Below are 23465 nucleotides of genomic sequence, written 5' to 3' on the forward strand. Positions count from 1 at the left end.
GATAATATTTCTTTATGTTCTTTTTATGTTAATGCTTTGAGATACTGCACAAGTGAATATGACTAAGGTCTTGAAAAAAGACGCAATTCTATCAGCAAAATGTCCAAGAAGGTATTTCCAATGCCTTGTTTTCCTCCCCACAAAAGAAGACTTTCAGCAATGGCAAGAAAGTTCTGCTAGCAACTGAAGCATTCTGCAGTACTATAAAACAGAACGTTTTGCTGAGGACGGTCATGTTAGTCTCATAGTACAAAACACTGCATGATAAAAATAGCTCTTCTGGAGAAAAAGAAAGCGTGTTCTCAGTTCAGAGGGTCTTCATCATCACTGTATGCTTGAAGGGAGCTTGCTTTATATCTTTAAAGTTCAATCAACACATCCCACATTTCCATACTTCTGTCAGTTCTGCACGATTTCCCAAATAATCTACAGCTTAGACATTACAATATCAATTTATACTGCAGTTAGTAAGAGATTCTTCAGAATCTATACATTAGAAAACCCCAACCAATCCATAGATAATCACTTGCTATAATGTAGTAAGGAACAATCTGTGAGGATATATCAGTGTGGAATGTCCATTTGTAGGATCTGTAGCCTTTCTCCTCATAAAATCAAGAAAATATAAAAGTAGGAATGTTCTTCTTAAGCATGGGGTTCCTTGGAAGGTACTCATTTTTCAGTACCTGCCAGTAACAACACCTTCAACAGAATCTAATCTGTTGTGACAAATATAAAATTCCATTCCTTTTCAGAAAAATTACTGAGATTCTTAAATGTAGTGCAAATGAAAATGGTGCATGAATCCTACATCTGTATCAGACAGATTCTGTATATATAAAACCCCTTCATGCTGTGTCAGACACATAAGGAATTGTAGCAAGCAGACACTTCTGGAAAACAGTCTTAGCAGATACTGCATGCTTAGTTTTGCACCATCAGTCCTCACTCCTGTCTCTCAAAGACACAAGACTGTCTTTTACCTTCTCAGGAGATAAAATATTCCATAAAATATTTTTGTAGAAACTAAGTTAGACTAGGGAGCTCCCATCTTACAATGTGAAGAGTGTGGCTTGGCTTTCTCATTTATACTGAGATTTTTCAAGATTTCTAAGGGACTCAGTGCAATTCCTGAAATATTTGCTTATTCCTTATGGTAGGATTGTTGAAAATGTCAGTTCTGTTTTCCAAATGTTCTCTAAAATTCTGTAAAGGGTGTTTCATTTTCCACTTTCCATGTTCTGAAAATATTTCAGACTTAAGGACTGAAAATCAGTCTGTCTAAAAGTTCACGTATTTGAAAATCAAAGTCCCTTCCTTCTCCCTTCCCACACAGTAGTAGATTGACTGATCAGCTTTTGACTTAAAACTGAGTTTGTTAAAGTTATTTTTTATAATTTCAGTACTTCCTGGGAACAAATACTGTGAGAGAGGCCTGGACTCTTTTGAAATCAATGATTTAAGAGTACTACTGTCCCACAGGTGTGAAAGGTGTCAGTTTTGAACTGTGCTGAGGTTGTCTTATTATAGACTATCTATTCATGCTTGTACAAATCTTTTCCAACTACAGAATCTTAAGCATCTCCAAAGTGGAGCTCCTTGTGTCATGAATTTAAGCTTGTTATATAGCAGACTAGCTAGTGGAAAAAAGGTTCAAAACTGTGCTCCTAGTCCTTTCTTTGTTCAGATATTCCTGTTTAAAATGTGGACAAGAGTGATCAGAGAGATACTAATTTAGCTTCTGAATCTGCACTGCAGAAAGCAGTTCACCATTTGATCTGCGGAAAACTTGCATATGTTCTGATGCAGCTGGCGCCCATCAGATATTTACTCCATCTGATTTTTTTTTGTTTGATGTGGCAGATGTCTGAGGCTGTGTGCCACCTCTCCAGTAAAATAGGGAGTCATTACAAATCCAGAGTCCATATTGACGCATCTACCTACACACAAGAACCATCTGGAAGCCATTTATCTGCTGCTGTATGGTAGTGATTGCCATCCTTAAAGCTAGTACTAACCTCAAGACAAGCTCAAGGGACTCATTTCTCTACTTTGTCCATTTCATTTGGAGACTGATGGAAAGAGCAAAAATCCATAAGCATTTAAAGCTGATTGAAGGGCTTGGATCTTGTTCTGGACTGAAAGCATGAATCTAGTTAAAGATTAATTATTACTACTGCATAGGTACAAATAATACTACATAAAATGAATTTCAGCAATAGCAAACTACCTAGTTTTGGATAATCTCTTTATTACGAGTTGAAATTTAGCTTTATCGTAGAAACTGTACTAGCATTTTTTGTGGCTCTAAAGTAGTACTTTGTCTTAACTTAAAGTGCAAACCTGATGATTTAATTCAGGTTGTAATTTTAAAAGCTCTATTCCTTTCCTGTCTCATTTAAATTCTTTATTAATCTTAATGATGGTCATCTATGCTTGTGAGTAAGTGGTCTAAGAATATTTTAAAATAATGTTAATTGGATGACTTTTTATCTTCCTGACTTAATTAAAGTTTGAGTGTGACTTGATAAGTTTCCATGGCCTTTTAGCTTGAACCAATTTCAACTTTCATTCCAAATCTCTAAATGAATAGTTATTGTGTATACATCTTAATTTTCAGGGAATGTCTTGGTGAAGCACATGAACCTTGTGACTGCCAAACCTGGAAGGATTGGCTACAGAAAATATCTGAAATGAAACCAGAAGAACGTAAGTTGTGCCTTTTTTATTCTTATTATTTTGTTGTTTTCTTCTATTTTTAGTGGGCTTTTTTAGTAGCATTAATTAAAACCTTTACATTGGTTGAAAAATAGGATAAAGAAGAGAAAGAAAAGCAAATTGCTGAACGAGGAGCAGCTTCACGCTTTATCTGCGTATGAGGACGCAGTAACGGCAGACTTTAGCCATTCCTCCCTATTCTCTCTTCATAAATCCGCATGGGGTTCAGATAGATTTTTTTCCCTTCCTCTTACAGCTTCCTTCATTATTTTTTCATTTATTACTGAATATAACTTTATTTGTGCTGGACAATTTAAAATCCTTATCCCAGTCTATACGTCCATTAGAATTGTGTTCCATGCAGTTGTTTGTGTGCTTTAAAACTATTTGAAGGCAACAAGTGATGATAATGGTAAGGCTGAGGGTGAATTGCAAGGGAATTGTGGGGAATGGCTTAATGTTAAATAACTGTTAGTGAAACAGCTAACAAAGATGGGGTTTACACAGGACAGATGTTTTCTTGGTCAACAGAAACAAACATACAAAAAAATAACAGTAACTTGAATAAACAGTATCTTAACTTGATTACCACAGTTGAACCTTTCCACAGTATGTCATAGATTATTCTGAAATGCATATAAAGTGGTATAGATGCAGATTATACCATGCTTAGTCAAACAATGCAATTTTTTCCTATGTTTTTCTCATTTATATATATGCTATATATGACACATACTACACTATGCATAAATAATATGGATAAGATTATTATGTAAAAATGAGTAGGTGTGTATATTTATATATATGTGAGAAATATATATAGTGAGGAATTACAATACTCTATCAAGAAAAAGGTAAACACATATCTTTCCTAATCTGATTTTCACAAGATATTAAACAGCTACAATTTCAACTTGTCTTGTTTTCGCATGCTTCACATCCTCCTGTCACCCTCATAAAGTTGTGGGAGTTAGTGAGGCATATGAAGATGCTGCCAACTGTCTGTGGTTACTAACTAACTCCAAACCATGCGCCAACTGCAAATCTCCAATTCAAAAGAATGAGGGCTGCAACCACATGCAATGTGCAAAGGTAAGAAATGACCTTTCATGTAATTTGTTGTGAAACCATAATTCAGGTTGTGTGTGTCATAGATACATTTCAGGAGCACAGAAGTCCAAAACCTCTGAAATGTGCCTAAGATCTAATGGAACCTGTTGCAAGAATTGCATAATTTGCAAATCGTTAGTTACATATATTTAGAAGATGTTTCATATTTAGTGAAATTTGTTTGGCTGGCAGGTGAGCACTGTAATTATCAAGATTTCGTAAACACCTGACAATTACTGGCAATACAGTATGAAACCTAAGGGAACAGAAATCATTGATAGTTTAATCATCGTTAATAATGTAGAAGAGAATGAACACTTGCAGTTGGCAGAAGATGATATATTTTAAGAAATGGTAAGGTCTAATGAATGTTTTGCCTTCATGCATTTTTCTTTCGCATTATTTCTCTACATGGCAAGACAACAGAAGTTTAAATGAAAACTGTAAACACAAATTAATCAGTAGGAATGAAAAGACAGGAAAGAGTAATACCAAAAGAAACTTATTGGTGACAGCAGCCAAAAAATTAGTCATGAGTTTGCACAGTGCTACTGAAATAGAAAAAATATTTTTGCCATGAGTACAGTATAATTTGAAAACACTTTTTCTATCAAATTAGTTAAAAACAGCATATTTAGCATGCTGTTTCTCTATGTCAGAAATATCTTATATAACCACAGCTAATACCTGTTTGAGGATGATCATTGAAAATACGAAGGTTGCACTTATTTGACATAGTTAGCTTCCAATAAAAAGTTAAGAGGTTTAGAAAGTAATTCTCTTCATTTTTCTGGAAATGTGTTAGTTTCCATTGCTATCCAGGTCTTATTTTCTTTATATTATCATCACATATTTTGTCTGACACGAGCTGAGGATTGGGTTTGGGTTTCTTTTTTTTTTGGTGTAGTTTGTCTGCAGCAGCAGAGAACAGATTCTGTTCTACTTCAGTTTATGCCAAGTTTGCTGTTCTTTTTTTTTTCTTCTTAAATAATTTTTAAAAGAGGTCATAAATTCCATAGCACTAAAAAGTGTAATAAGGTATGTTGTTCAGCTCAATTTGAAATCTTCCAGACTGTAAACAGAGTGCTTGAAATAGGTATTTGCAGAAGGATTGCATTGGTGTCAAGATTTAAACAATTCATATATGAGATGTAGAATCATGGGAACGTTTAGGCTGAAAAAGACCCTTAAAATCAACAAGTCCAGTCATCCCCTAACTCTCCCATGTCCATCACTAAACCATGTCCCTAAGTGCCACATCCACACATCTCTTAGATACCTCCAGCGATGAGGACTCCACCACCACAGTGGGCAGTCCATTCCAATGCCTAACCACTTTTCCTGTTAACAAATTCATCCTAATATCCAAACTAAACCTCTCTTCCTGGAGCAACTCAAGGCCATTTCCTCATGTCCTGTCACTTTTTAACTGGAAAAAAAAAGAGACTGAGACCCTCCTTGCTGCAACCTCCTTTCAGGGAGATATACATGTAGAGAGCTATGAGGTCTCCCCTCAGCTTCCTTTTCTTCAGACTGAACAGCCCCATTTCCTTCCATTGCTCTTCATATGTCTGGTTTTCTAGTCCCTTCACCAGGTTTGTTGCTCTGGCTTTAGCAACTCGATGTCCTTTTTGTAGTGAGGGGCCCAGAACTAAACACAGTACTCGAAGTGTGGTCTCACCAGCACTGGGTACTGAGTGAAAATCCCTCCCCTCGTCCCGCTGGCCATGCTGTTCCTCACAGAGGCCAGGCCACCGTTGGCCTTCTTTGCCACCTGGGCACATTGCAGGCTCCTGTTCAGCCAGTGTAACAAAATGTTCAGGATGTGACAAAGCCTCTTCAGTTACTTGACAGCAGTTGTTGTCACTGAGCTCCTCTCAAAAGAATGAAAGTATGGCTTAAGACTTGAGAGGACTTCGACTACTAAGCACTGGTGAATATAGATAATTTAATTTAGTACCATCCTGAGGCGCTGGCTGACAACCACAATTCTATTCCCCTTTGATGTTGTTCCTTATAAACAGCTTAAAGTGCCCTTAAATCAGTCAGCTTCCCTTTGTGGTGGAGAGATCTCTGCACACAGAGGCAGCCTCCCCTCAGCCTGGTGAGGAAGTAAAGGAAGGGGAACCTTGGGATCACTGCAGGGCTCAGATGCAAGGTATTGCGGACACCTCGCTTGTCTCTTCCTCCGCTGAAGGAAGGGCCTGTTACAAAGCCTCTGCCTTCCCTGCAGTAAGTTCTGCTCAAGCCTACTACGTGGTGAGTAGAGAGGTGCAACCACCTCTTAGGAGCTAGCATGTACCTCGGTGTAGAGACGACGCTGTTCTGTCACAGAATCCATTTCTGTATTTAAGCAGGCACCGTACTGTTTTATGAGCCTGGTTTCTAAGGTAACAAGGCTCATGCAGTCCTGCTGTCTCTCACTCCCCTGACTCTAGTAGTTTTTAACCTTCTGGGTACTTTGAACCAGATAGAGGAGGGGGCATTGCAGATACTAAATCACCACAAATTTCACAAAACTTGGTAGCTCCATGGTACAGAGGCTTAATTTGTACTGCCCCCAAGAGAGAGGCTGAAATACCTACTCAGCAGTTACCTGCTCAGCAATTACCTTTTCTGCTTGACTCAGACGGTGGCTAGGCAGCACGTGTCATTTGGTAAGCCCAGCCAGTGCTGCCACATGGATAGCTGATCATAAAGGCGAATAAAACAGAGCCCAGGGTTTTGGGAGATGAGTCAGAACAGATGGACGCGGTTTTGAATGTTTAATGAGAGTGAACCTCGGGTTATTGAGGAGGCTTTCGGTGATGTGCTGAGAGATTAGAGGATACATATGGTGGAGTGATCATGGAGGGAGGTAATTTGAGAGAGGTGGCATTATTGCAGTAGGAGCATATACACATATAAATGAATAGGAAATGAAGCTTTAATAGTTCTGTTTGTTGTGGAATAACTTGCTTCGTGCTGTTTTGTTTTTTTTTTTAATTTTGCTACAATTTTTTTCTAATGGATGTTTCTGAATGATAGGCAAATGATATACACTTCAGACTTTTATATACAACTATTTGCAAACTTCATTCTCAGCACTCATCTTACCATTTTGTATAAGCAAACATCTTCAAAAAATATTTAAATAAAAGGTACAGCACAATAGCAAGAAGAAAGAAGTTTGCATTGGTTTTTAGAAGAAAATTAACATCAGTGGTAAGACAAAATTAGCAAAAGTACAATGCAGGAATTGGATTTCTTTTTGTCATGTAATATAATTAATTGAACAACTTCTTATGAAGTTATTGAGTGTTCCATAGAATCATAGAATATCTGAGTTGGAAGGGGAAGATGTAGCTTAATTTATTGAATTCAAATAATAATGTTAATGGCTTCCTATTTACTAATTCGTAAATTTTTGCTTCCGTTACTCAGAATTTTTCTTTGTTCATTTGTAAAACAGATAAAATGAACCGGAATGACCAAGTCTTAAAGTCTTTTGCACACCCATCCATAAACAGCTTCCAATTATTTTGAAATAAACTAGCTGAGAATTCAGTGCTGAGTTGAAAATAATACAGTTTGACCTTCCCTAATGCAGAGCATGTCTGGATAAGACAGATCTCCTTGTCTTACCTGTTTTGAAAACTTTCTACTCAGTAAACACAGAAAAGGCTTAACTTGAAGTAATCACTCTTCAAATTCATGTTCTGTGTTTTTTTTCTCTCTTGCTTTAGTAGTTGCTATTAATATTTTACATCATGAACAGTACATGATTAAAATACCAGTAATCACATATTTTGAATTGCTATCAGAAAACAAGTAAAAAAAAAAAAAGGTAAAATCATTTTTCACCTAAGCTTTCTGTTTTCTTTAGGCTTATGTTTTTTGAAATTTACTAAATAAAGTCAGTTAGGCACTTCTAAGGTTTTAAGTGCCCTTTCTGCGTTACAGCAGATACTAAATCATAGCACTTCTTTCACATTCACTGCACTACAAAGATACCAGCAGGGCTGCAGATGAGAATAGTAAATTTCAAAAGCACCCTTCTTGAACTGTTGATATTTATCACTGTAAAGGCAGACTAGGACTGAGTGAAGAACTGTTCTTCTCTGTATGGAGAATATTCAGGATTCTAAAAAATACTGCTTTCCAATTTGCAAAAAAGGCAAAATCCTGAATGTTTTTCATTAACCAACAACTGAAGAAAATGCAGGTAAGATCAGTTGAAGAACTGCATTTCGGTAACTGAAGTAATTAGGGTTTTTTGAATGTTTTACAGTTAAAGTCATTCATGTATAAATCATTTGTTTCATTTTAATGATTTAGAAATTAAATTTACTGATAATTTCACATCTCTCTTAGAGCCAGGAAATTTGATAAAATTCTCCCTTTCTCATCTGCTGTTCCTGTGTCATTTTAAAAATGGGACTTTTAAAAACAAAACAAACAAAAAAAAACCACCTAATCATCTCTATTTATCGCTTGCTTTATTTCATCCATTCAAAACTTAACTTGTAGGTCCAACATAATCTTGGGAATCAAGGAATAAAAATTATGACTTCCACGGTTTTATAACCAAGATCTTCTATAGTACATAAAATAAGAAGGAGGCTCCTCAGAAATTCTATTTAAACTATAAGTACAGTCAGAATAATGTTAATTCATTTTTTCATGGGAGAGAATAATGATGCATAACCGCAGACCTACAATGTATCAGCTTCTTTCTTTTTTCCCCATGTTTTTCTGAAGTGCAAATATGACTTTTGCTGGATATGCCTAGAAGAATGGAAGAAGCACAGCTCTTCTACTGGAGGCTATTACAGATGTACTCGCTATGAAGTTATTCAACATGTCGAGGAACAGTCCAAGGAGATGACAGTAGAGGTAACAAATAAATGTGTTTGTTTAAAAAAATAGTGCTAAGGCTGCAGCTTTCTGTTTAGGGTGAATTCAGTCAAAATTCTTCCCAACCAGAATTTTAACTGGGAAAATATAATTTTAAATATAACAAAAAGACAGAAAGAAAACAATGCTTATTTGTGGACAGAAGCGTAAGATTTGGTTCTTCTTTTGGCTTTGGTAGCAACCACTGGTTGGCTTTAGACAAGTCAATATACTTCTCTGTGCCATGGTTTCCTTTTGTGAAATGTGTGTGCTGGTCCTGTAATTAGGTACTGTGCATTACAGAAGACACATTTGAATCTTGGCATTTGGAAAGTCTGCTTAAAAATAGTATGCACAAACACAGTGCATTGACTCTCAGTTACAGTATTTGCAGGCTTGGGAATTCCAAAAATTATATTTCTCTCTTCTCATACACATCACTTGTCAGTATTGTATGTAATGCTTTACGTGTAGAGGAAGTATAAACAGTTATGTAATTATATCTAATGATGATTATTAAATTAAGCCATAAGACTTGTCTTGATTTGTTTTCCTTTCCCATTATTTTCCAGGCGGAAAAGAAGCACAGAAGATTCCAAGAACTGGATAGGTTTATGCACTATTACACAAGGTTTAAGAACCATGAACTTAGCTACCAGGTATGGGTCAAATCGTTTTTACTCATTCTTGTTTCCATTTTATTTGTCCCAAAATAATCAGCTTGTTGTATTTTATTGTTTTCTTGTTCTAGTTAGAACAGCGCCTTCTAAAAACAGCCAAAGAAAAGATGGAGCAGTTGAGTAGAGCTCTCAGCGGAAGTAAGTAGAATTTGGCAGTATTTGCTGTGAACTACAAATTTGATCTGAAATCAAATCAAATGTCTTACAGCTAAGCCTCTTGAATAGAGCTCACATCAGTCTGCTGTGTGATGTGATGCCTTCAGTAATACAATTCCTAAGCAGTGAATGAAAGCTAAATGTACAGTAAATCATATATCTTTCAAAGACACAGGGAAAGCAGCATTAGTAAGAGAGAAGTTAATATTCTGTGCTGAGTTCTTGTAGTAAGAACATGGTACACTCATGGAGAACCTGCTGCTGTTTATTTGCAAAATATTTAGCTGATGTGCACATTTTTGGTGGAAATCTCTTACACTAAAATAAATGCTGACATCAGCAGGAAAATATTTTCACAATGTTGTATTGTCTTACAGCCGAGGGAGGCTGTCCTGATACCACATTCATCGAAGATGCAGTACAGGAGCTTCTAAAAACTCGCCGCATTCTCAAGTGTTCTTATCCATATGGATTCTTTTTGGAGCCTAAAAGCACAAAGAAAGAAATATTTGAACTTATGCAGGTAATACACGCATATCGTTTGCTTTTCTGTTCTTTTATTGGTAGTGTTAGTTATCAGTGTCTTGTTTCCATTTTTGTAGTGTAAAACTGATATACTTAGTATTTTTAAACAAGTCTGGAAAATTAATGCAGAGGGAAAATTAATACTCTATGACACAGTAGCTTTTAGTTCAATTTTAGGATGAATGAAAAACAACACACGGCTGCAGAATGAAAAGGGCAAGGACAGGTGGAAAGGGAAAAAAAGGAAAATCATTTCTGTTAACCTCCTTTTGAAATAACATTTTAGCTGAACTCTGTCTTTGAGCAAGCTTCATAGCCCAAATACAGAAGAAGCCCTCCCCAGAAAGCAGCAAGTAGACAGTTACATCAGACAAGGCCTGGATCAGGGCAGGTGTTATTCTGGGCTAGGAAGGATTTTCCATCAAGTTGTCTTCTTCTTCTGTAGCTCCTGTTTCCTGTTTGTCCCTGCTAATGTGTCAGATGAGGGGGTGGGAGGCAGAGCTGGAGGAGAACCAGGGGGTGAGGGTGAGGGTGCTTCAGCTGCAGGGGCTGCTGCCTGCTTTCCTTTCCTTTCGGGCCCCAGTAGATAGATGTTCAGTGCACAAGTGTGTGCAGAGAAGCCCTGCTGCAAGCTGGAGTAGAACATTCAGGTCAATAAAGGGATAGGCTAGAAGGGCAGATATTTTGAGGTGGAGACCCCAAATAGCTTGTTACACATGGAGTAACGGGTACACGCTCAAACTCCAGTGAGTAACAAGCTCAAGTATCTGCACACAAGGAGTGGCTGAGGGAGCTGGGGTTGTTTAGTCTGGAGAAGAGGAGGCTCAGGGGAGACCTCATTGCTCTCTACAACTACCTGAAAGGAAGCTGTGGGGAGCTGGGGGTCGGTCTCTTCTCACAGGTAACGAGCAATAGGACTAGAGGGAATGGCCTCAAGTTGCACCAGGGGAGATTCAGGTTGGAAATGAGGAGACATTTCTGCTCAGAGCAGTCAGGCACTGGGATGAGTTGCCCAGGGAGGTGGTGGAGTCACCTTCCCTGAGGGTGTTTAAGGAGAGATTGGCCGTGATGCTTAGGGACATGGTATGTTGGACCAGATGATCTTGGAAATCTTTTCCAACCTTAATGATTCTATGATACAGAGTAGTATTTGAGCCAGGGCCCAAATCCAAAATGGAAAAGTTGGGGCAACTGATAAAGTTTCAGGCCTGAAAGAGCAGGCTTCCAAGCATGCACTGACAAGTTTGGTCTGGCTTAGTCATCATCCACCTCAAAGTCTTTACTGATGAATCAAGGTCGTTGTTCTAGACAACGTAATGAACACCAAATAAAAAATTGATTACTGTCTCTGTTAACTGCATCAAAGAGGAAAGAAGAGATGGATAGGCAGAAAACAATTACAGGTGATCTTGCTAAGGGGGATCTCTGTCATTTCTTCAGTTTTAACAATTGTTTGAGAGTTAGTGCTAAAGAGGACTGATGGATCTTCTGTCTGGATGGTATTTTCAGGAAAATGGAAATCATTCCATTCAGTATTTATGGTGTAGAGCTCTGCCTGGTTTTTGTTTCACTGTAAAAGTATTGTATTCTGTATTTGTTAACTACTGCAGACAGACCTAGAAATGGTCACTGAAGACCTTGCACAGAAAGTGAACAGGCCTTATCTTCGGACTCCTCGCCATAAAATCATCCGTGCAGCTTGTCTTGTGCAGCAGAAGCGGCAAGAATTCTTGGCCTCTGTAGCCCGTGGCGTTGCTCCTGCAGACTCACCAGAAGCACCCAGGCGCAGGTAATCCAAACAAAACCCTGTGCAACTAAAATAAGTTCATTTGGTAGCTGTCAGAGTGGGTCAATCCCTTGTCATTCTTTGACAGCAAGGTAAAGTGGAGCTAATAAACTTGGTGGTCATAAATCACCAGAGAGTTACATTTTCGTGGTCATTTGATCCTTACTGAATTACAGTTTTATTGCAAACCCTAATGCTCACATGCTGTTAATCACCTTCCCTTTGCTGATGAAATTGCAAATGAGAAACCTCTCCTGGCTTTTAAAATTGTGTCAAAAGCCAAGTGCAAGAAATGTCTTTGAGGATTGGGATAGTGAGGATTGTTGTTTGTTTGTTTTTCACTTCTTCATAAGCACTTAAAAAAGAACCAGGTTCATGGTGTAAGTCAGCATGGTTAGCTGGTCAGTAGTGTGATTTGAAATCAACATTTAAGTAAAACACCAAATGAAAAGAAAACAATGACCAAAAAAACACAAAACCTTAAAGAGGTTATTGACCAAATTGTTTCACTACTGTTTTGTAGGAGTTATTTTTTAAACGATGCACTTACGTCTTTAATGGTGTCAAAAACATAAAACTGAGTGTTTTTTTTTTGTTGTTGTCGTTTTGTTTTCGTTTTTTTTTTTTTTTTTTTTTTTTTTAATACATTAACATATGCATCAATTTGAAAACTCAATTACTACTTCATGACAAAGAATTCACATGGCATAATTACTTGTAAGGATTATCCTTCCCACCCACCTCTCCCATAGCAGCAGTTACGCAGGATACCCTGAGGACAGTACACAGTTTGAAAATGTGTTTTCACCCTCAGTATTTTGACTTCAGCTATACAAACAATAACCTTTGTGAAAAATGTGTTTGAGAATTACCGCTCTGTTTTGCAGCCTAAATTGCTCCCCCATTTGTGATGCATTAATGATTAAATGTCACGGCTTCCATTTCACTTTTTCTCCCTTCCAAATTGTCACTAAATACCTGAAATGCTCCAAAATTCTATACATATTTCATAGAAATATCAAGCAGTTCTGGAGTAGTCAACACTTCTATTGTAATTTTGTAGCTTCCTAAATTAGTTTTAAGGTAAGAATTAGAGTAGAAGACTTGTTAACTTAGGAGAGTTACAGTTGCACTCATTTTTATATGTTGATATGTTTTGAAGCTATGTATATTGTTCTTACTTTGTTCCAACTCTGAATTTTGTGGTATATCTCTTAATTTTACAGTTTTGCTGGTGGAACGTGGGATTGGGAGTATTTAGGATTTGCATCCCCTGAGGTAAACTATTTCTTTTAAAATCTTTAAGTTACTTCTGCATTTTCTAGAAACACAGGTATGACTGTGGTCTGCATGAAGAGCTTCCTTATTTTGATTTAAAGCTTTTCAAATTGGTTTAAGCTTACCTTATTATTTATTTCACAATAGAAGGAAATATATGCATAGCTAACTGTGCAGTAACATTAACATGGATATAGTTATTTAAGATGGCATCATCATTTTTCAAGTACATAACCAGCTTTAGAATTATATATAAACTGGTTTCTATGTGCTGGAAAACCTTAATAAATATATGAAATTGTGTAGACTACTTTTCAATGCAACATTATTTCAGCAGAATTTGAGAAAGTCTAAGAAATTTCCATCCTTCTGTAGCAATCCTACAAAAAACATACAGATATACTCCCAAATATTTTAACCAGTTGAAATGTTTCTTTTTACTTTATGTATTAAAGCAGGATGGAATTGCATACTCAAATTAGGTAAACTTCTGGTATTTAAACCAGGAATGAAAACTAAAAATTTTAAAACTAATATTTCACCATCTGTATGTGGGAAAGGGTATATAATTTTCAAGACTCTGCACCAAAATTTGAGAAGCTTCCTATAAAGCTTTTCTTCATCATCTTAATTTTTATTTAATATTTTGAGAACATTAGATTAAAGATTAAAGCATTCAGTTAGGAAGGAAGCTTCATCTCAACATTTCCTTGCTGCTGTTTTCTTTTCAGCTAGTCATTTTAAGCATCCTGGAAAACTCCACGTACTTTTTCTATATATTTCCTTTGCTATTGTTGGTGAGCATCATGCTGGTGAGAAAATAGCTTGTTTCTCTACAAAAGATCAACTTGCTTCTCCTGCCTAGTTCCTTTATTCCTTTGCTTTGAATTAATTCCATTATCATCAGTGGAACTGGATATGAGAAGAAGCTGATCAGCAGTATGTTGATAATCTGTTTAGCAGCAGGTGCCATGGCAGTCATGCTTAGATGATTGCGTACAAGTTTTTGTGATTTGCCTAAATGTGGCACTGTACTATGCAAGTTGGCTTCTTTGCTACCTAGCTGTCAAAGATACTTGCAACCACCTATGCTAAATGAATTTTGTGGAATTAATAATGGTCATCTTTGTTTATTTTAGTGATTTTCAATACAAAATTTTTGATGTAGAGCTGTACTTTTACTGGCAAGTAGTAGAACATCTGTGCATAACATGTTATCACAGAAAATATAACCTTACTGGTTTTAGCAAAGAATGTGGGGTGTTGTATGCTGTTGTGTGAAACCATGAAGTTCCGACACAACAAAATAAAAGTTCCTTTGATCACATGTACAAAACTCTTACAAGTAATCAGAAATAAAATGTTATCAGTGGTAATCAAGATCTCTATATAATGCGTTAAAAAGCAACCAAAAGTATAGTTAAGGGGCAGTTGGTACAATCCATGACTCTGTCATGAACGGATGAAAGATAAGATCTGGTATGACTAAAAAAATCCTAATGTTCAGTGACCGCTTCTCATTATTCCTTATCTGATTCATAGTGATACAATTATATATTTTTTTAAATAATTCACTTACATTGCTTCATATCAAGATTTCATTTTCTGTTGTTTGGGGGTCTGCCTCCCATTTAGGAAATTTCAAAGCTCTTTAGGAGCTGGAAGGATGTTATAGGAAATAATCACTTCATGCTTGCCCTTGTTTTTATTCTGTCCCATAGGCTAACAGCACCACTAACACTGTTGAAGACAGGATATTGGGCTAAATGGGCCTTTCATCTGATCCAGTACAGTTATTTTTGTGATCTTACAATTTTCATGGATCTTCTTCTAATATAGATAAAAATCTTCCCACACCAATCATTTTGTGACAAATCTTTTTGGCTTGTATGTGTCATTATGAATAAGAATTTGAACTGAAACACTTCACGGAAAGACAACATACCATCACAATATCATTAAAATGAATAAGGTCATTATGAAAGAGCAATGACATTTCTTGATTTAAGTTTTAGATATTTTAGATGTTGAGATATTTTGGGATGTAGAGTTAATGTAAGAGAGGAACATTAATGGTAATGCTACCACTCTCAAATCATTTGGCCAAAGGAAGCCTTTGGATTCCAGATTTGCCAAGCTGGGTTTTAGGGAAGAAATTAGCAGTATTCTTCTCTGAAGAGACGTACCTGTGTGTATATTTTTATTCCCTTGGGTAAATCAGAGACTGAAATTAGGGAAAGACCTTACCTACACAGTCAGGTACTAGCCAGAAAACGTACCTGGAAATTTGCCTTCAAGCATAAAATTAGTCTCTTAATATTAGCAAAGGTATGGACATGGAAACATTTATTTCCAAGTATAAAGATAATTAACCCTTGGGATCTTAATCTTTCCCATAAATGTTAGATAAACTGTCTTTGGTAAATACATACACCATGAGAAAATACAATCTGCAGCAGTTCAAATCTGTATGGTGTGACACATTAACAGCTCAGGTTAGGCAAAGATAGGAGATTTATAATTCATGGAATAAAAATCCATCCAGGACTGCTCAGTAGGAGAGTGTCAGCTATGGCTTATGAAGTTCCTGAGCTGTTGTGTCCTGGAGCCAGGGAAAAGTGTAACAAATACCAGTAGATATCTGCTGCTTTTCTGTGTTTTTCCAAAGCTAATTCTACTGGCCATTGCTAGCAACAGGACCCTGACATGACCTACTGGTCTAACTCACATTAATTGTTTTTATGTTCTAAAATCAGTAGATACACTTTTACAAAAATGTGTGTGTGTGTGTGTGTGCGTAACGCTTGGCATCAAAGTTTTTAAACAAACAAAAAAAAAGGGTACTTGGGATTATTTTAAAAGGGAGATTGCAAGTATTAAAATATTGGTGGTACCGCTAGTATTTTTAGTTGCTAATTCGTTATTTTATAGATTTAGGATTACCTGGTGGTTGTTCGTTTATTTTTTTGTTTTTGTTTTAAGCATTGCATGATATAACTTGCAATTTATTTTTCTGAAAACAGGTGATTTTATAATAATACTATAAAATCACACATTTTTTTATAAAAATGTGGTGCTCGTCACATCAGAAAAATATTACTGCATGCTGCCCTGTATTTTGTAACCTTTGGTTTATGCAGGAATATGCTGAATTTCAGTATCGGAGGAGGCACAGGCAGCGTCGACGTGGAGACATGCACAGTCTGCTAAGTAATACTCCAGATCCTGATGACCCCAGTGAGAGTACCTTAGGTATGGTCCTGCCTGGGGCTGTTTGTTCTCTCTTGCTACTTCAGAAATTGCTAGTAGCAACCACAGTGTTCTCCTATGGGTGCATTTTAAACACGTTTCAAACATGTTGTTATATTTGCCAGAATACAACGTTAAAACTCATTCTTGCACTGTTGTATGTGATTTTAGAAGCGTTGCTGACTTTACTGTGGCTGCTCCTCTTGTAAAAGAGAAATACATTGATCTTCCCACTAGCAATTCCTTAGCTATTTACAGCAGGCTTGTTTTTCTGAAGAAATTTTGAAAAATAAGTATTTCATATGCCAGCCTTATCTATACCAGCCTTTCAATGCAAATTAAAAGGACCAATTGCTGCTGTGAGCCTAGGCGAGATTTCCCCTGCTACAGGATTGCTGGAAGGTAGCCACAAGGCTGTATCACGAAACCCTGCTCACAAACTGCTGTACTGGCCAAGACAGCCTGGAGACAAGCTGGCATGGGCTATGACTTCCAGCATGCTGCTCTTCCAAGCAGTGCCACAGCTAGTTGTGCACTAAGGTCACTGTAACTTGGCTCTCAGGGTCTCTCCGAGCTTTTGCAAAGGTACCAAAATAGCTCAAATCCAAATCATAATCTGACTCTGCTTCTTCAGAGTTTCCAGTTGTGTGCTTGGCCTCTAAACCATGCAGCAAAAATTCTCCATGTCTCATGAACTTAAGCCCAGTAGCTTGTCCTTTAAAAACAAAATAAGTCCTTTACTAAGGAGAAGGAAACAAATACGTTCTTTATTTTAGAAACAGTAAAAAGAATTTTGGTGAGCTTTGGTCCTTCCCTATTGCAAGTAAAATGGAAAACCATCTTGTTGGTTTGAGGACTAGAATTTGACTAAAGACTTGGATATTTTAGTGCATCCTATTAACAGTGCATCCTATTAACATATTCAGGAGACAGCTAGTTAGCCTCACTTTATTTCATTTTGAGTTTTGAAGAGGAAAATGCTATTTTCCAAATTCAAAGGAGTTATTTTTATTTCAGAGTAATTTTTATGGAAGCAGCATTTTATTTCTATTGTTTTGTTGGTAGTTTTAAGAAAACGGTATTGTCAGTGATCGCTGATGTATGCACAAACTACTCTTAATTGCCCTGCAACGTTACAGTAAAAATTAATGCTCACATTACAGATGCTCTGTTGTCTGTGTAAGAACAGAGAAACCAACTTTGGTCTTAAGCCACCTGTAAATGCATCCCATAGCGTGCACTTTGCCTAAAATTAATTGCAAGCTGTGCATCACACTGAATTTCCATAGTGTGTAACAAGCCAGTGTCTAACTAACCGCAGAAGAGCACTGACACCTGGGTGTTTGTGAGGACACAAAGAGTGACATGCAAAGATGCAAAAGGACAAATCCAAGCCCCTGCACTTGGCATTGAGAGCATTCTGGCAGCATTTTCCACAAAGAGTTGTAAAAACACAGATCGTGATGGGTGACAGTCTGAGAGAGGGAAATACCGAATGCAAGTTGGACAGAGAGGCAGCGTGCGGTATTTTTCAGGACTTTCCATAATTCATGTATATGCCTTGGAAGCATTTTGCCCGCTTGCCAGCAGGCTCAGGCTACTGGTGGCATACCACATCCTTTGAAAGAGAGAAGGAAGGCTACCAAGGCACAAATGAACCAGGCAGTCACTCCTCAAATAGCATAACTGGTGTTTAGCCACTGTGTAAGAGTTGCTGTAAAAGGGGATTTTTTGGATTACTTACTTCAGAGTGAATAAAGGACTAACATTATACAGCTGGGATCCTGAAGGAAGGCAAGAGGTTCTGCCAGTAAATGATAGGGGAGAAGGCTTTCTGACCTGTTCCTCAAATGTTTTTATTTCAATTGCCCAAACAGACACTCAGGAAGGTGGCAGTAGCAGAAGACATGGCACCTCCATGGTGAGTTCAGCTTCTATGGGTATTCTGCACAGCTCTTCGCTTCATGACTATACCCCTGTCAGTCGCTCTGAAAACCAGGATTCTCTTCAGGTATCTCCACTAACCTCTTCTCCATTCTCTCTGTTTTACTTACCTTCCTCTTCTCTGCTTTTCTGTGTCATGTTGTCTCTGCAAAACTTCTTAATTCTTCAACAAGAGAGGGAGAGTCCAGGGCAACAAATTACATACTTACACCAGTAAGAATTGCTAAACAATCCTCAGCTTTTAAATTGTTGGCAACTGTATCAGTAAAAAAATTATTCTGATAAATTACATGTGTCAGTCAATTGTGAAAATAAGATTTGAGGCCAAATTACTTTTAATCCAAAATATGTTACAAGATGAAAGTTTTATTCTGAAAGCAACCTTACATATTTCCACAGGCTCTGAGTTCTTTGGATGAAGACGACCCAAACATCCTGCTAGCTATTCAGTTATCATTACAAGAATCAGGCTTGGCCATAGATGAAGAAACCAGAGACTTTCTAAATAACGAGGCATCATTAGGAGCAATAGGTACCTCTTTGCCTACAAGACTGGACTCTGCTCCCATAAGTATAGATAACCCGAGAGCCGCTCTAAGCAGCTCTGAGCTGTTAGAACTTGGTGACAGCCTGATGAGACTAGGTGCAGGCAGCGATCCCTTTTCAGCTGATCGTCTTCATTCACACCCCTGCAGCGATACAAGAAGTGGATTATACTCGACATCTAGCGATGCTGATTCCAGCAGTCAAGACCCCAATACCAGTGAAAATCTTCTTGGAAACATTATGGCCTGGTTTCACGACATGAACCCACAGAGTATTGCTCTGATCCCCTCAACGAGTACAGAAATGGATGAGGACTCACAGCAACATAGTACTGAAGATAGGTCAGGAGGGCAGCCAAATGTTATAGACCTAGGGTTGGAGCCTCAGGAAGAGCACGCGCTATTTGAGGATGCGCTCAAAAACGAAGGCAGAGGAACCCAAACAGAAGAAAGCACTTCTGAAGAAAACATTATTCCAGGTGAAACGGTTTCACCGAGTGGTGATAATGCCAGGGAAGGAGCAAGCACCCTGGATGGTTCGGGAGACACTTCAAGTCAGACTCCTCAAACCTCAAGTGAGTGGATTGAACATGTGCATCTGGTATGAACAAAACCGAGATCTGGAGTAACCGAATGGCGGAGACAGATGGTACAGTGTGTGGAGTAAGCATTATGGAGGCTTTGATCCACATAATTACAGCTCAGTTGTAACCACTGACGTAACGATGGATATTTAGGGGTTCTCTTGAATTGTAGTACTTTGTAATTATGTGAACCTTTCAAGGAATATCCTTTGCATTTAATTAGGTAGTACTTGCCTTTTTGCTCTCAAGAAAAAGGAATAAGTAGGTTGTATTCCACATTCCTAATACAATGCAGCATCTGTTTAGCCTTAGGTTGATGATCCTTAACTTGAAAGTACAGATTAAAGGCTTACACTGATTATTTTGGTTGGTTTTCCTAAGAAATAGTTTATTCCATTTTTTAGAATTCATTCTTTCACCAAAATAACATTTAGCAATTCTCTTTTTGTTTGTTTGTTTGTTTGCTAGTTTTGTTTTCCATAACTTTCCCCGTACTCATTTTTCATTTTTTTTTGTTAGCAGTGTGAACTGAGGTATTTAATGCTTCTCTTTAGTACTGCTCCAGGAACAAGTTTTAGGGGATATTCTTTCACATTAAAATCAAAGATTTTTTCATGTCTATTTACAGTCCAAACGTGCCAAACTGTGAATAGTGAGCTGGCGGTAGCCTAACAAAACACTGCAGTGTTACTCTATCAAACTAATCCCACAATTCTTAGCAGTGAAAGAAACCACTGGGTAACATTGCTTCTCTAAATTTAACTGGCATGTGTTGCCATGGTGACTGCATTTAATTAAATGTAGCCTGTATCTTAAGTTAATAAAACCTAATGCTGCTGTTAAACAGTTATTTTAAATATTAAAATACAGTCAGTTAGCAACAGCTATGCTGTATTTTAAGAGACACTTTAATGGAAGTGCAATCATAGTTCTTTGTTTTCATAATTCTACAAAGCATTCTATGCACTAATAGTGCAATTACTTTTAATGATAACGTTTTATAAAAATATAGGAATACAGAATTTTCATATATTAGCCAGTCCCACAATTAAAGTTCAGATAACGGATTCTGCTCAACATGTTACGGTGCCTTTGCCTAACCCAACTGGATAGTTGCCACAGTTAAACAAGTAATTCAAATTCAGTGTCTGTTCTGGAGTAACTATGCTATTAATTGCAAAGACCTCCATACAACCACCCATGGCCTTGCCTTTACAGTAAATAACTAAATGTTCAACCAGTGTTTTTGCATAAACAAAACACTGCTAGGTATTTGTTCAATTGCACAATATTCATTTGCTGTGTGATTACTGTTTAGTGTTAAAAACAAAAAACACACCTGAAAACCCCTCTTCCTAGTTGTTGTACCGTGGAAAAAAAAAATAAAATACTGGTTTTAGATTTGCTTAAAAGCATCAATCTACAGTTAGTGAGATACAATGGTACAGTATGTAATTACAACTAGATTAAGTTGTCGAAATGGCTGTTTTAATTACATATAATCAAAACTTCTCATAACACGAGCAAATTACATACACTCCATTTTAAGTTCTGATTAACTGTTACCAGAGATTTGTTGATATGATATAAAAGTTTATTACTACTGAGTGTGTATAGGCAAGTGTCATGATAGCAAAGTTTATGTATTGATAACTGTGAGTTCAAGTGAGTGTATCGAATTCATGCAAATCCTGCTTTTGAACCTTGCAGTCACAAGGTTCATATTAGTAAAAAATGAAATAAGAGTGTTTTACCCTTACCCCATAAAAACCTCGTTCATTTTGCAAGCATTGTTAGAGAGAAAGGAATAGAATAGTCTCGAATCATTTTCCAGCTTTTCTTCTAGCTGCCCTGTTCCTGGCATAATCACAAACCCTTGGCCATCTTTGGAAAAATACCTACTTTAAATCGTTCTATGGTATAAGGTCCTTCAGCAAAAACAGTTCTTCATGAACTATCAACATGAATTGGTCTGAAAGTTGTTTAACTCACATAGCTTCCTTGAATTGTAATCTCTGGATAGAAAGATTCTCACAAAGATTGTGTGTATTGCATCGAGATGTCTTGCAAAGCTACAGTAAGATATGTAAGAGTGCTCTCTGTGAAGATAGTGAAGTTTGTGGGTTCTGGTTTTTGTAATTTGGTTAGGTTGTGCAGTATATCCATTGTTTCTGTGTTACTCTTATGAGCATGAAATTAGCCTATTAAATTTGTATTTTCTTGGTACTTATTTTAACACCATAGTCATTGACTTTACAATTCAAAAATAAAGTTTGGCAAGACTATTTTGTAAACCTGTTAATTTTATAATGTAAAAAATTACTCTAACCTTGAATTGTTATTTGCACTTTCATAGTCTATACTTGATACATTCCCACTTTATATACAAGTAGGATACTACAACCATGTAGATGTTTGGCCAAATGAATGCTGTTAATAATATGTAAAATTCTTTGATTAAACATTTATTACTTAAACTAATTCCGTTCTGTCTTATCTCATCTTAGACTGCAAAACCTCTTTCCCTCAGCTTTTCATAGATAACTTAAGGTTACGTCTCACCAAGAAACTCTTAAATGTAGCTGTTGACAGGACGGTGTCATTTTAAAATTATGCAGGTCTTGATCTTTACAGAACTCCTGCTGTGAAATACAAAATGCAGAAGATTTTTGCATGTTTTTATCTTTTTCCTTTTAAGTCATTTGCTTGAAGATGCAGATAAATAGAATACAAACAAGAAAATATTTAACATAACCAGGTAGAGGTTCGGTATAAACTTCATATCCGCCGAAAGATACTGGAGAAAGACAGAGGATTTTGTCCTGGTTTTTGTTTAGTTTTATTTTGTACATAAGAACTGGTAATGACATAAGAATGAAATACCTTTATAAAAGTGGTTTTAAGGAGTATTTATCAATTTATGAACCCAGGTGTTTTTCTATGAGCAACATTGAATATCACTATTCAAATTCTTCATCAGTTGTATTTTGGCCACTGCACCTTCTGCTCATATTATCAGATCAGTTTTATTTATAAAATACTTTATGTGGAAGAAAAAAAGTCTCACTCTGCTGTTAGCATTTTTATTTCTGCAAATGCCACAGTCAGTCTTGGTGTCTACCCTACTGTTTACGTGTTTTGTCATGGCAGTCCACGTAGGCAACAGCATCATTTTTAGGGGTACGTACAAACCACAATGTTAATTAGCCAACCAAAATTCACTAATGCTATTGCAAAGAATACTAGACGAGTGCTATAGCAGAAATGCTTGCACTCTGCAATTTAAAAAAAATAATAAAATAATGGATCTTATTTGGAAATCAGTGTAGTTAACCCCCTTCTGTATTTTCTGTTCAGGCATCTGGAGTTAGAAGCCATCTTTTTATGACATCTACACACCGAATGTGTAATGCACAGCAGCAGACAGCCATTAAAAATTCCTGTTCTGTATTTTTCAGCATGCAGAGACAGTGTTACTGAGCACTGCAGTCCTGGCTACCTTTTAGGCATCCAAACCCATTCTCCATGATTTCAGATGATTTCTGTCCTGGGAGGCAAAACAAATTGACAGATTCTGTGATGGTCTAAGTAAAAACCACACTTATTCAATGTGTACAAAGTGAGCGCAATATGCATGGTGCAGAAATAAACTTAGGATACAGACCTTTATGATGTACATAATGTCCATGCATTATGCAAGGATATGTGTAAGATGAAGTCACATCCCTTTGAATATACTGCCAGTCTTACGTTTTTGCACTTTCTGCCATATAGATCTCTAAAATTGTGTTAGAGCTTTAAAATAGATGAGATAACATGGGTTAAAATGGGTGAGATAACACCAGAGTGCACTTTGAATAGACTTACTAAAGACTGACTGTTCCAGATAGGGCACAAACCATTTGTAGCTACTGCTGAAAAAAAAGCAAAGGACAAAACATTTTTCATAAATGGTCTGACTCTGCTCTGTAGAGTCAAATATCTTTACACTGAAACACAATATTTACATTAAATA

General features: G+C 36.9%; 1 protein-coding gene across 3 annotated transcripts in view; it reads left to right on the forward strand.

Moving 5' to 3' along the window:
• The window catches only part of ANKIB1 (ankyrin repeat and IBR domain containing 1), a 96695-nt gene extending 75752 nt beyond the window's left edge, over window positions 1-20943 (forward strand). Inside the window, exons 10-20 of one of the 3 annotated variants that reach the window (XM_084282214.1) lie at window positions 2621-2709; window positions 3680-3810; window positions 8569-8703; window positions 9276-9362; window positions 9455-9521; window positions 9917-10062; window positions 11675-11853; window positions 13077-13128; window positions 16269-16380; window positions 18255-18298; window positions 18721-20943. In XM_084282214.1, coding sequence (XP_084138340.1) covers window positions 2621-2709; window positions 3680-3810; window positions 8569-8703; window positions 9276-9362; window positions 9455-9521; window positions 9917-10062; window positions 11675-11853; window positions 13077-13128; window positions 16269-16380; window positions 18255-18298; window positions 18721-19473 — 1795 coding nt within the window. In that variant the 3' untranslated portion in view covers window positions 19474-20943. Of the gene's footprint in view, window positions 1-2620; window positions 2710-3679; window positions 3811-8568; window positions 8704-9275; window positions 9363-9454; window positions 9522-9916; window positions 10063-11674; window positions 11854-13076; window positions 13129-16268; window positions 16381-18254; window positions 18389-18720 lie in introns of all 3 variants that reach the window. The other 2 variants (XM_084282212.1, XM_084282213.1) reach the window with 2 other exon arrangements.
• Window positions 20944-23465: the final 2522 nt, after the last annotated feature.

This window comes from Netta rufina (genome assembly GCF_964035555.1).
Source record: "Netta rufina genome assembly, chromosome: 2".
NCBI lineage: Eukaryota > Metazoa > Chordata > Aves > Anseriformes > Anatidae > Netta > Netta rufina.